The following is a 14,734-nucleotide window of genomic DNA, read 5'->3' as shown; positions in this document are numbered from 1 at the left end:
ACAGGCATCTTCCACCCTTGAGGATGTAGTCCGGGTCCTTCATTCGAAACACTTGTGAACGCATCCTTTTTTGGCGTGGAAGCAAGTCATCCTCGTTTCAAGGGACTGCCTATGATGGATGATGGGAGGACGGAAAAACACCTAAAAATAAATTGGGAAAAAGGAAAATTCACAAAACATTTACAAGACACTTGTCAAATCGCTGCAAAAGAATTAAAAAATACACCTTTTTTGCAGGTCTTCATACTTACCACTGCTCCGAAAGCTGAAACGCAGTTTTTTACATGTCGGTATTTTTTGCGCAAAATATGGGTGTGCTCAGAGCCAAATTTTTGGCGAAAACGCTATTTCGGTTCTTGCATGGCGGCGGTCCTCTTTCCAGCGGTATTTGAAAACCGCTGCCGCAAAATATCACCGAATTTTCCGCCGACGGGTTTTCGGCAAAACAAGTGAAATAACACCACAAACCTGGTTGCAAAATGTTTCAATGAGCTGAAACCGCAACTGAAGCCCCCGTTGATTTCCCTTCTTCAAATCCCTCGAATTAGCCATTGGCTGGACATCGAATACCTGGGATTTTGGATAATTCTCACTTAATGCAGAAGTGCACACACACAACGATAGGCAAGCTGAAGCCGACTGTGTCAGACTAAGAGTGCAATAATGGTGAAAATCAGGAATGTTTATTTGAAAGCACAATACATAAATAAGTGAAACTGACATACAGATTTCAGGCTTGGGGTTTCTCCACCACAGAAGCAATCGGAAGCATAAATTTGCAAGTTGTACAGCATTTTCCTGTCTTTTGTTAACAGTATGGAACATGAGAGAAGAAAATCCATTTAGCATTTTTACTTCTGAAGAAATTAATTACATCACCAAATGCCAAATAGGACAAAGAGCACGGTGTGTTTAAAGAATTGAATACAGACAATTGATAGACCAGAAGTGGCCAGCCACAGGCATTCACAAGTTTTAACTTAACAACATACATCTAACTAATGAATTACTATACATCTTGCACGGAGGGATTGCAAGTACTGGTGTTAAACACATTTACACCAAAACCGTACTGCACAGGACTGGAATGGAATCAATAAAGTGATTAATTTGTAAATTATTACACTTTTTCTGATGTGCTTAGGTTCCTCAGTAGCATTAATTGTTGAAGACCAAAAACACGCAAAACATTTAAATCTGATACTGATGTATGTAGATATATCTGAATTTTAAACATCTTCCTCAAATGAAAGTGCCCTCGCTGTTTAATTCAAGTACGGCAAATACAGCTCACATCATAGAAAGTCATCTTGGTTTCATCTGCTGCTAATTTGGCCACCAGTCTTTATTCTACTGAGTTGCTTGGTTTTTCTTCAACTTCACCCATGGCAGTTTTTGAAATGATGTCAATCCATTTTTTCTGAATCTCTTCATCATCGGCACTAAAATAAAAGATCTGTTGGGATTGCCTCAGCTTGAAAGCATGCTTCTTCTCAATCATATCAACGGGACTGGGAAGTTCAATTTCATAGCCAGGCAGTGGGATAGTACGGGCATTTTTTCCATCCTGTAAAGAAATTTCCCAGTATTAGTACATGAATTAATAAAACAAGGAACCTAACCGATAAAATGAAGCTTTATCCCAAGTCCCATTTGCCACCTATAAAATAATTCAATGGCACACGTTTCATGCAGATTTCAAAACAGGCATAGAATTTGACAATGCTGGCAAATGAGGTGAGATTCATCACGTGCCCTGTAGCTGGAATGAGGTGCAAACCTCTGCTTCCTCAAGCACTGTGACACCGCCTTCCACATCTTGCTAAAAATGTACATGGAACAAAGTGTGAATCTCTGCAACTTATGCTTTATCCTTTGTTTCAAGCGGCAAGACATGGAAAAGTCTAGACTTATGGGCGACCATGTTTGTACAGTAAACACAATTTTCTGCAACACATATAGGGCCCGAAATTGGTCAATGCATAAGGTCCACCCATTTCTTAGCAGTATGCAGGCGGTGCGTCCTTCCAAACCGCGGAGACCGAAGAGGACAAAATTGGTCGAATTTTTTTCGGCAGTATGTCAGTGGCTTGCAGTGGGCGCTACATAATCTAGTAGTCGATCCAGATTAACTTTCTCTTTGATGGATGGCGTAGCACTGAATTGCGCATGTGCGATTTTTTTCCCCCTTTTTTTTTTACAAAAGTGTTTTACCCGCGATTTCAGGGGTTAAGGGTCACCCACGCACATGAAGTGAGTTGAAGAGGCGGGAGAGAGTGAGAAGGAGCAGCAAGCTAGTCGACGGGCAGTTACTTTAGAAACACTTTGCAGAGTTAAAAAATATTCATAGCAACTAATAATTCTACAGTTTGAACAATAACAAGACATATTTTAAAGCAAAAATCATAACAGAAATATTATGGAAATGTTAAAAAAAAATCCAAGCACAAAAACATCGAATAGGACGGGAGCTTGATGGCACCTGCCTTCGAGGAGACAGAGTTACCTGCCCTTCGAGAATATCACGGAAAGGTACTCTGAACTAATGAAGGGTGGTCGTGGAAAGCCCCCCTCCCCAAAGGAATACAACAGGATATGGGATGAGATTGGGGAGGCTGTTTCTTCCACAAGTACCATGGTACACACCAGGGAAAGGTGCCATAAGAGGTGGAATGACCTGGTGAGGGTCACAAGAGTAAATAATGATTTTATTTATGCACCCCCTCATGTGCCATGTAAATGTAGGTTCAGTGTCACACGAATGATTTTATTTATCTTAAGGTTACGGCGATGTATTCATGCTTTCAGGCAATGACAAGAGGATCAACGCAGTGTTTTTGATATGTGTGTGTGTGTGTTTGCGCGCACGATGTTAAATGGATTGAAGATTTTCACTTTCATTACTTTACTTTCATCACCAATACCTTGTTCCATCAGAGGGACAAGTAGAAGGCATCGTGGCAACACCCTCGCTCCAAACACTGACACCTGCTCGACTATGTCATCAGTCAAGCTAGAGATCGCAAGGACGTGCACATCACCCGTGCCATGACAGGAGCTGACAACTGCTGGACGGACCACCGCCTAATCCGATCCATCATTGACATCAACATAGCCCCAAAAGCGGAGGGGGCAACAGAAGCAGTGCCGCAAAAAAGCCAATGCCGGGGCACTTAAAGGGCCCAAGTTTCCACAACAAAAAAAACGGGCGCCCCTCCGAGCTGGGCGCCCGTTTTTCGCGCCTAAAACGGCGCCTAAAAAAATCCTCGGTAGTCTCCACCGACTTACAGGTCCTGTGGCACTCGGCGCAGCCGGCACGAGCTGTGGGGGGCGGAGCCAGGTCCCTGCGCTGAAAACAGTGCCGGGACCTCTGCACATGCGCGCTACAGTCGGCACGCAAGTGCAGTAGCTCCAGGCGCCGAACTGTGTGGGAGGGGCCCGAAGCACGCAGCCCCTAGCCCTGGCCGAATGGCCTCACTGGGGCTGCGTGAATGAGGCTCCTCCCACGGCCAGCTCCTGCTCCCCGCCCGATCAGACCTGACCCGACACCCGCTCCCCCCCCGCCGACCAGACCCGACCCGACACCCGCTCCCCCCCGCCCCGACACCCGCTCCCCCCCGCCCCGACAGAGACCCGACACCCGCTCTCCCCCTCCCCCCCCCGCCCCGACACCCGCTCCCCCCCGCCCCGACAGAGACCCGACACCCGCTCTCCCCTCCCCCACCCCCCACCCGAGGCCCGCTCCCCGACCCGAGGCCCGCTCCCCCCCCCCCCAACCCCGACACCCGCTCCCCCGACCCCCCCTCCCCTCCCCGCTCTCTCTCTCTCCCTCCCCTCTCTTTCTCTCCCTCCCTCGCTCAGCGGCACGAACAGCTGCAGAATTCTCCCTGGCTGAAGCACTTTCACACAGGTAGGAAGATGGTTTATTTAATCTTTTCTTGGCTTATAAATGTTTATTCAGGTTGGATTTATTTGTATAATATTTGTAGAAGTATAAATAAGGATTTGTCAAATTTAATGAGTTCCCTTCCCCCCCCTCCCCCCCACCTCGTTCTGGACGCCTAATTTGTAACCTGCGCCTGATTTTTTAATGTGTAGAACAGGTTTTTTCAGTTCTACAAAAATCTTCACTGGCGCCATTCTACTTTAGTTTGGAGTACATTTTCACTGTGGAAACTTTCAAATCAGGCGTCAGTGGCCGGACACGCCCCCTTTTGAAGAAAAAATTCTGTTCTAAACTAGAACTGTTCTACCTGACTAGAACTGCAGAAAAAAAAATGTGGAGAATTGCGATTTCTAAAATAGTCCGTTCTCCACCAGTTGCTCCTAAAAATCAGGCGCGAATCATGTGGAAACTTGAGCCCACTGACCCAGGTGAGAGAACCCTATACAGGCAGCGCCTTGCAGCTAACCTGGTGAGCCTTGATGAACCCGAGACGCAGAATTTCCACAGCGCTTGATCTGCCCTCCAGGCCTCCATTGCTTGCAAAGAGACACTAAGTCACTTAACCAGGAAACATTGGACTGGTTTGATGAGAATTATCAGGAGATCCAAGAGCTAATAGATCGCAAGCGCAGGACATTTGGGTCTTAAACAACAACCCAACTTGGGAGCAGCAAAGTAGCATTACAGATGGCTCAAGGTTGAGGTCCAACAAAAAACCCAAGACCTAAAGAATAGATGGTGGATGGAGAAAGCACAGGAGATACAGCAGCTAGCCAACAGGCATGATGTGCGAAGATTCTTCATCGCAGTCAATGCCACCTACGGTCCAAACACCCAAGGCCCCACCCTACTGCTGTCCAAGAATGGGGGAACACTCATCAAGGACACCGAGGCAGTCAGGGACTGCTGGAAGGAGCACTTCGAAGATCTCCTCAATCGAGACTCTGGCCTTTGACTCGAGTGTTCTCGACTCCATCCCGCAGCATGCTACCCACCACCACCTCAGTAAAACCCCAACAATGCACGAGGTAGAAAAAGCCATAAGACAGCTTAAGAACAAGGCTACGGGAGCGGATGGAATCTCTGCTGAGGCACTGAAGTATGGCGGAGAAGCACTGAAGTATGGCGCGAATACATGACCTCATCTCTCTCATCGGGAGGGAGAAGACCATGCTGGGAGATCTCAGAGATGCAGTGATCATGACCATCTTTAAAAAAGGGGACAAGTCTGAATGCGGCAACTACAGAGGAATCTCCCTGTTATTAGCCACTGGGAAAGTCGTCACTAGAGTCCTCCTCAACCTTCTTCTCCCTGTGGCTGAGGAGCTCCTCCCGGAGTCAAAGTGCGGATTTCGTCCCCGACAGGACACAACGGACATGATTTTTGCAGCGCAACAGCACCAGCCCTTATACATGGTCTTCTTCAACCTACAAAGGCCTTTGACACTGTCAACCGAGAGAGTCTATGGAGCGTCCTCCTCAGTTTCAGATGCCCCCAAAAGTTTGTCACCATCCTCTGCCTGCTCCATGACAACATGCAGGCCGTGATCCTTACCAACGGATCCATTTCCGACCCAATCCACGTCCGGACCAGGGTCAAACAGGGCTGCGTCAGCGCCCCAACCCCCTTCTCAATCTTCCTCACTGCCATGCTCCACCTCACACTCAACAAGCTCCCCGCTGGAGTGGAACTAAACTACAGAACCAGTGGGAACCTGTTCAACCGTTGCCATTTCCAGGCCAGGTCAAGGCCACCCCAACCTCTGTCGTTGAGCTACAATAGGCGGACGACGCCTGCATCTGCGCACATACAGAGGCTGAACTCCAGGACATAGTCAACGTATTTATTGAAGCGTACGAAAGCATGGACCTTACGTTAAACATCCGTAAGACAAAGGTCCTCCACCGGCCTGTCCTCGCCGCACAGCACTGCCCCCCAGTCACCAAGGTTCACGGCACGGCCCTGGACAACGTGAACCATTTCCCATACCTCGGGAGCCTCTTATCAACAAAAGCAAACATTGACGATGAGATTCGACACCGCCTCCAGTGCGCCAGAGCAGCCTTCAACCGGCTGAGAAAAAGAATGTTTGAAGACACAGCCCTCAAAACTGCTACCAAGCTCATGGTCTACAGGGCTGTAGTAATACCCCCGCTCCTGTATGGCTGAGAGACATGGACCACGTACAGTAGATACCTCAAGTCACTGGAGAAATATCACCAATGATGTTTCTGCAAGATCCTACAAATCCCCTCGGAGGATAGATGCACCAACATTAGCGTCCTCGACCAGGCCAACATCCCCAGCATTGAAGCACTGACCACACTTGATCAGCTCCGCTGGGTGGGCCACATTGTCCGCATGCCAGACACGAGACTCCCAAAGCAAGCACTCTACTCGGAACTCCTTCACGGCAAACGAGCCAAAGGTGGGCAGAGGATACATTACAAGGACACCCTCAAAGCCTCCCTGATAAAGTGCAACATCCCCACTGACACCTGGGTGTCCCTGGCCAAAGATCGCCCGAAGTGGAGGAAGCGCATCCGGGAGGGCACTGAGCACCTCGAGTCTCATCGCTGAGAATATGCAGAAATCAAGCGCAGGCAGCAGAAAGAGCATGCGGCAAACTAGTCCCACCCTCCCTTTCCCTCAACGAATGTCTGTCCCACTTGTGACAGGGACTGTGGTTCTCGTATTGGACTGTTCAGCCACCTAAGGACTCATCTTAAGAGTGGAAGCAAGTCTTCCTTGATTCCGAGGGACTGCTTGCGATGATTTCTGCAGAAGACGACATCTGCAATAGCAGCCAATCAGCAGTGTACGGGGGGAGGAACCACAACCCAAGAGCCCCTGACTGAAATCGAGTTCCGTGCCCTGTCGCTGGTTGGGGACAGCAACCGTGCCACCACCGGCATTGGAGCTTACCCACTCACACAGTAGGGTAAGTTGAATATAATCCAGTCTGTGTTGCGGTCCTCTCATGTCATGTAATGTAACTGTAATGTTGGCCTCATGTGATGTACTGCAATGTTGGGGCATGTCACACAATGCATACATGTATTGTCTGTCTGCGTTATGTAATGCAGTACTGCAGCAGTGGTGGATATTTAAGAAAGACGGCAATAAGTCACTGCATTATGTACTCATGTAACCCTGACCCCTCCCTTGGTGTCCAGCATTTTTAAATGTTATTTTGTACATCCAGACTCGGATGATTCAGACCACACCAACACAGAGAGACCAGATAACAGACCCACTGCCTCCACCTCTGGCGTCACCCTGCCCTCTCCCGACTTCATCACTGGAGGAGATGAGGAAGATGAAGAGGAAGAGACGCTGATCCGAGAACCAGTGGAGGTGGAGATGAGGAGGATGCACCAGCTCCATGTTGGCCAGCTGGAACATCCTCCACCATGGAGTCTATATTCAGGGGATTCCCCCATGGCTCCTCTGATTCTGCGGGATCAAGCCATGCGCAGCAAAGCACCCCCAGTGTTGCAGAGATGGAAGTTGGTGCAGGAAAGGTCGGTTGCTATAGGCATGTACCAGGATATGGTGCATCTGTCACAGGCCAGCGTCGACATAGGTAGAGAGCTGTTCAAGGCCACGACTACGATAGCCACAAACATCGCGGCTCTATCAGAGCGGCAGTTGGAGGATATGTCGCGTATGATCACCGCGATGGAGCGGACCGCCGACAAAGCCATGCGGCAATCGACGGGATCGGGACATGGCGTGGAACCCTCCCGTGCCACAGTAGTCAGGTCGACAGCACCTGCAGGTGGGGAGCTGACAGCATCTTCCAGCCCTGAGCCATGCCTTCCACATCACGAGCTTTTCCTGAGGCCCCATTTATTGCGTCTGCAATGTCTGACCCCCAACGACAGTAACAGCACTCTGGGTGCGGTGCTGCATGCCAGCTTGGTACCACCACGGCGCGGTCCGGGCTCAGGGCTGCTGGGAAAGGGAAGGGCGGGAGTAAGAAAGGGGTGGAATAGACCCAAGGGTGGTATAGCACGTGGTCGAGGACAGCAAAAGGTCTTTTGTTGTACTTGTTCATTGAATAATTTAAATTTGATGTGTAAAGGTTTACTAAAGTTGTTAGTTATTTTATGGTTGTAAGTTTTACAAAGTTTTAAAGTTGTCTATTTTTTACATTTTTACATAAATGTTTGAATTGAATTTAAGCACTCTTGTACAGTGTCAAACTTTTGTGGTAACAGTCATCTGGGTCCCAAAATGCAGCTCTCCACATTCAAGCAAAGTGTTTATTTATAAACCTTCTCACTTCTGGTTCCTCCATTAGACAGGTTGTCAGCAATACAGCGATACAGGCCCCATTCCTTTTAAATCTCCACAATATTTTTCAATTAAAAAAATATAACTAAAATGCCTTCTATCTTAATAAGTTACTCAGTACCAATAAAAATACCTTTACCACTCTAAATTGCACTGTAAAGTCACTGTTCACCTCTGAAATACAGATGTGCTGCTTTAGCTGACAGTTCCCTATTTCCAAAATGGAGGCTCCATGCACTCTGTCCACTTAACATCGCATAAAACCACATTTTCCAGGCTGGTATGCAGCTCCGGTGGTATGTCGGCAGTATGCGAAGAAAATCGGACTTTTTGGATGGTATGCGGGCGGTCCTGCACGGCAGGCAGTGTGCATACCGCTCAGCGGTATGTCAATGATGAATATTCCGCTAAGCGGTATGTCAGCGGTACATAGGCGTTTTTTGACCAAAATCGTATTTTTGGGCGGTATGATGATGAATTTCGGGCCCATATAGTCATAATACATTGCTGAATCAGAATTATAATTACAGTATAAGCAATTTTGTACAACTAAAGCTATTGCACCTACAATAATTTGGCTATATGTGACTGAATATACAATCTTATTCACAATGGCTACTAAGGTTGCAAAATATGTGGAAGCATGTAATGCACCCTAAAGAATCAGCCTTGAAGGACATTCTTGACTCCTTTGTCCTGAAAAAATAATTAAAACATCAACAGTTGGATGTAAAACATTTCATGGCACTACTGGAAGCTCTGTGTGTCCTGACCAACATTCATCCCTCAACCAACACCAACAAAAGCATATTAACCAGTTATTTATCTCATTTGCTGTTTATGGGACCTTGCTGTGTGTAAATTGGCTGCCACATTTGTCTGTTTCAAAAAAAAAAAGTGCCGGCACTTCAAAAGTACTTTATTGACAGTAAAATGCTTTGGGCCACTCTGAGGACATGAAAAGTTCCATTACAAATGTAAATTCTTAACCGTGGATTCCCTTCACACCTTTGCAGCTTTTATTTTCTTCATTTGTTGCATTCTAGAAATGAGAACTATACTTCACCACATTCTGACATTAGCAACTGTTTATTCTTAATTTCTAGTAGTTTGGTCATTATATATAGGTCCTCAAAATTAAATTAAATATAAATTTATTCTTCTAGTTGCTAAATTCTCATTGGCTGCCACTCAGCCTCTTTCAGCACAACTGGGAGTCATAACCATATATCTGGACAATCTCAATTACTTTTTAAAATTTCCAATGCAATTCTGCAGATTCAAAATTGAAAGCAGAACAGAGCAACTCAAATTTTTTTAAAAACACGACATCTATGAGCTTGAAAGGCAAAGACTGTATGTGTCTGAATTACAGGGACTGCCACTCCTCAAGTGAATTCCATATTCCTTCAGCAAACTGGTTTTGAAAATTTCTGATTTCCTTGTAGACTTTAGAGATGGATTATTTCCCTGTGGACTGGAAAGATTATTTAGACACATATCAGGTTCAGAGTACCTCATGACAATATGACGTGCAGTCAGAATAGAGACATTGGGCTCAAGCTGGTATTATAAAAATATGTACCTACAGGTTGACAGCGCCACAAAATCTGCTGAAAGCATTGGTAAATATTATTTAATGTAGATGATGGAACGGATTAGGCATTGGTCTGTCCAGCAGTCGTCGGCTCCTGTCATGGCGTGGGTGATGCACATGTCCTTGCGACCCCTCGCTCGAACGATGACGTAATCGACCAGGTGCCAGTGTTTGGAGCAAGGGTGTTTCCATGATGCCTTGTACTTTTCCCCCTGGTGGAACAAGGTGTTGGTGATGACAAGGTCATGTTCTAGGCATTTTGTCAGGAGCAGGGTATCTCTGGAGCTAGTTTTCCCTAACCCCCTCTCTGCCGATTACACCTTCCCAGAGGTCCGTGTCCTTACCGACTCTGGCACTGAAGTTTGTTGTCCGTAGGGACGCGGGACAGGGATTGTTCAAGGCTAGAGTAGAATGCCTCTTTGGCCTCATCTGTTGTGTCGAGTGTTGGGGCGTATGCACTGATAACTGTGGTGCACTGGTTCCGAGATAGGGTGAGCCGGAGAGTCATGAGGTGTTTGCTAATCCCGCAGGGGGAGTCTCGGAGGCGGTTGACCAGCTCAGTCCTGATGGCGAAACCAACTCCATGGAGGCAGCGTTTTTCCTCTGGTTTGGCTTTCCAGAAGGTGGTGCAACCCTCCATGTTGTTCTTTGAGCAGCCCTTCCTCTGCCCCCCGGATCTCGCTTAGGGTGGCGATGTCGACATCGAAGTGTTTAAGTTCCTGGGCAACGATGGCGATGCGACATTACGGTCTGTCGCTGTTGGGGTTGTTCATGAGGGTCCTGATGTTCCAGGTCTGGAACTTCATGTTTAAAGAGTGGAAGATGCTTGTGTGCGAGTTCTTTTAACGTGGGGTGGCCGTTGCACATCGGCTACCACACGGGCTTATCAGAGGCAGGTTGTGGTCCAGTGGCAAGGGGGTCCGAGACGACTGGAGACCAGGCACTGCTGTATGGGTCTAATTGCCTCCTGTATGGCTTAGAGACGTGGACCATATACAGCAGACACCTCAAATCACTGGAGAAATACCACCAATAATGTCTCTGCAAGATCCTGCAAATCCCCAGGGAGGATAGACGCACCAATGTCAGTGTTCTCGATCAGGCAAACATCCCCACCACTGACCACACCCGTTGGGCGGGCCACATTGTCCGCATGCCCGACACAAGACCCCCAACTTGGAGCTCCTACGTGGCAAGCAAACCCCAGATGGGCAGAGGAAACGTTTCAAGGACACCCTCAAAGTCTCCTTGATAAAGTGCAACATCCCCACCGACATCTTGGAATCCCTGGCCAAAGACCGCCTAAGTGGAGGAAGAGAATCCAGGAGGGTGCTGAGCACCGAATCTCCTCGCTGAGAGCATACAGAAAACAAGCGCATGCAGCAGGAGTGTGCAGCAAACCAGTCTTTCCTCCCACCCTTTCCTTCAACGACTGTCTGTCCTACCTGTGACAGAGACTGTAATTTCCATCGAGTGCACACAGGTACAGCGAGTTACCCAATGCTGTAGACTGCGTCCCGGGGACCAGAGTCACGCACCACGAAGTGTGGCCACAAGCAGTCAACACACACGAGCTGCAGAGCAAGCGACTTCAGCAGGGCAATGGCAACGGTATCGATACCATGCCCTGGGTCAGCTCCATCTCTCAGGCAACTGATGGCACCAACTGCCACGAGGCTGAAGGTGCAGACTGCACCAAGGCCATACCCCTAGATGTAGGGCACCCGCCACTGTTCCCCCAGAGGAAACAAGCACCAGCCAGGATTCCAAACCAAACTACGCACAGGCCAGCGAGTCAGCAGTTCCCGGTGCACTGCTAGATGACAGCCCCTCAGGGAGCAGCTGGGACCCAGGGTGTAAAGAAAGGACAGGGAGGTCACAGACATCTGTGAACCTGCCCGATGCTAGGGACCAGGGCAACAGCCCCAAGAGCAGGCTATGCGAGCCAACCGGGTTCCCACTGCCAGCACCGGGCACTGAGCCACCACCAGACGGCAGGGACATAATCCAGCAGCTCCAGAACTAGCTTGTCCTCACGCACTGGTCACCGCATCGATAAGGTATCTAACGTACACCATGGAACCACAAAAAGAAAAAAAAAACGCAAAACCCACTTACCTGAACTTGAATGTACATGAATGTCAGGAGCCCCCGCCACATCAGTGTGGGGGGGCAGGGGGGAAGAGAATGGAGTGGTTAGGAACACACACACAAACAGCAACCACCAGCACGCTACTGCACCAACTACCCACCCAAGGTTGAGCTGGCTCGCCAGAGGTCAACCAGACAAAACCCACATAGAGCTCTGGGCTTAGCTCTGTCAATGCAGAGGCGATTTGCACTGAGGGTTTAGGGGGGAGTGATGTCATGTATTCTACATGGCTACTGTTGGTACTATCTCAAGGTGTGCCACCAGAGGGCACAGCAGTGGGAGACTTGTAGGTTACCTGTACAGGTGTGCCTGGCCTAGTATAAAAGGCAGGCCACCAGGTGTGATCTTCACTCTTGAGTTAACTAATAAAGGACTAAGGTCACTACAGTTCCAGTACAACACACTGCCTCATGGAGTCATTGTTAGAGCATCAAAGGACACAATAATTTACACATCAGATGATTGTGTTCCTAACACAGATGAGGCTGCACACAGGGAGGTTAAAGTAACAGTGACCTCAGTCTTTAATAAGACACTCCAGAGTGAGGAACAGGCCTTAGGGGCCGGCTTATATACAGTGCTCCCAAGGGATGCTGGGATCCCTTGGTACTACAGGGGATGAGTTCCCTGGTGGCGGAACATGGGAGTGCATGCTTTACAGATACACAACACTGATCACCATGAATTATTGGCTGGCGTACAGCAAACCTGTAGTAAAAGTCAAAGGGCTTTTTGTGTATAGTAATAGTATTACAAGAGTATAGCTGAAAGTGACTGTAGCATAGACTTATGTCTAATGAAATTGATGCTGGCAGTTAATGACAGCACTGAAAGACCAGATGAAGTTGTGGTAGGTACCAACAGTCAAGAAAGTGCAATACATGTTCTATAAGCTCAACCCTTATTCCATAATATAGGCTGACACTCCAGTGCAACAGTAAGGAAGGATGCTGACTGATTGAGAATGCTGCCTTTTGGATGAGATGTTAAACTGTGACCCATCTGCCAGTTCTGGTCTTTCTGGGGGCATTAAAGATTCCATGGGGGTAACTTTCAATTTTGGCAGGGGCAAAAAACTGGCAGCATTGGATCAGCCACCTGTAATACACCACGTGCGATCTTCCTTTCCATTGATTTCAACTGAAAAGAAAATTGAGTGGGTTGTGCAACTGGCAGCCAATGCATTGCCGCCAGTTTTCTACGTCTCCTCCATATCTCTATTCAATAAAGTGTAGGAAGTTCGCCCAGTGTCTCAGCTAACGTTCCTCCTTTATCCTGCAAGAGCCCTGGATGTTCTGGGACACTTTCTACAAAGGTACAACAGTCAAGTCACCATAGGTCATTCTAATGTTCTTCCTACTTGCTGGACCATGAATGTAATTGGGCGAGGCCTAAAAGCAGGCCATCTTTCCTCCTAGAGGCTGGTGAATTGCACAGTGTGTAAAGATATGGTGGAAAAGAGAGAAAACAAAGTACTACAAAGTGAGGGAAAAGAGGAATCAATTTAATTAACACTGACCAATTAATATTTTACACAAGTTATGTGACACAATGGAGCAGCATATTGGAGCTCCAGCGCAATGCACCACAGAGTGGAAAGATGTCACCTCTCCACTCTTGTTTCTGATCTCTGCTATGCTGAAGAAATGCCAGGCAAAGACCAGACACCTTTCCATATGGAGGGAATGTTAGAGCAATCATTGCCAGGTTACTGCAACATGTCTCCGAGCTAACAGCTCATCGCCATTAGTACTCGTCATCTGTCTGCCCGCTCAACTACAGATGCTGCATAACCAGAAAAAAACCCAGAGGAGGATGACGACAGGCAAGAGGGTAAAGAAAAAGCAAAACACTGCAGATGCTGGAAATCTGTAATTAAAATCAGAAAACTGGAAATTCTCAGCAGGTCAAGCAACATTTGGAGAGAAACGAAGTCAACATTTCAGGTCGATGACCAACCTGAAACGTTAACTTTGTTTCTCCCTCCACAGATCCTGACCTGCTGAGTATTTCTAGCATTTTGTGTTTTTAATATATTAAGGAGGAGGGTAACTCGCCCTCAAAAAAAATATTTACTTTGTCCATAGAGCACGGCAAACAATTACATGATGTATAAGAAAAATGACCACTTCCAAAATAAGCAAGAAAAACAACTGAACACATTTGGGTTTATTAATTTATTTCAGACAGTACTCAAAACCAGAAGAGAGCTGGGGAGGGGAAAGCGACAGCAGCAGATGGATTTTCCATCTCAAAGCTCCAAGTTTGCTGCAGTTAAGGTTAGAATCTCTTCTTAAAAAGTAGCTAAATCCCTTGACCTAATACTGTATTCAACTTGATGAAGCTTATGTAAAGCTGTACTGAGCGAACAGGTGAAACTCATTCTTACCTGACTGCCTATGTGCAAATACAGTACCAGTGGATCGCTTTTGGGAATAGCTACCCACGCCTTGTGCCAGGGTTTTCCCTTTTCCATAAAACTTAAGTTGCTGCAGAAAAGACTGTTATCACTTGTCAGTGAGCTTGGTCTCTGTATTAGAAGAAAAAAAAACATACAAGTAAATGTACCAATGAAAAAAAAATCAGCATTATCCTTTCAATGGCGATACTGTACCACACTTCCCATGAAACATCAATGTAAAAAGTAGCAAACATGTAATTATCACATCCACTTGAACTCTATCCTGCAGTTGAGAGAGGTGGTGGTGAGGCTGAGCTGGGTGTCGTCGGTGTACATGT

General features: G+C 47.3%; 1 protein-coding gene across 1 annotated transcript in view; it reads right to left on the bottom strand.

The window, feature by feature from the left end:
• Positions 1-679: 679 nt before the first annotated feature.
• LOC139276756 (FYVE, RhoGEF and PH domain-containing protein 3-like) overlaps positions 680-14,734 on the bottom strand; it is a 234,553-nt gene continuing 220,498 nt past the window's right edge. Inside the window, exons 15-16 of the mRNA XM_070894766.1 lie at positions 14,385-14,525; positions 680-1,567 (exon numbers count right to left, since the gene is read on the bottom strand). Of these exons, the coding sequence (XP_070750867.1) occupies positions 1,346-1,567; positions 14,385-14,525 (363 nt within the window). The 3' untranslated portion in view covers positions 680-1,345. The remainder of the gene's footprint in view (positions 1,568-14,384; positions 14,526-14,734) is intronic.

The sequence above is a fragment of the Pristiophorus japonicus genome, chromosome 12 (genome assembly GCF_044704955.1).
Source record: "Pristiophorus japonicus isolate sPriJap1 chromosome 12, sPriJap1.hap1, whole genome shotgun sequence".
NCBI lineage: Eukaryota > Metazoa > Chordata > Chondrichthyes > Pristiophoridae > Pristiophorus > Pristiophorus japonicus.
This window is presented reverse-complemented; position numbering and strand designations above follow the sequence as displayed.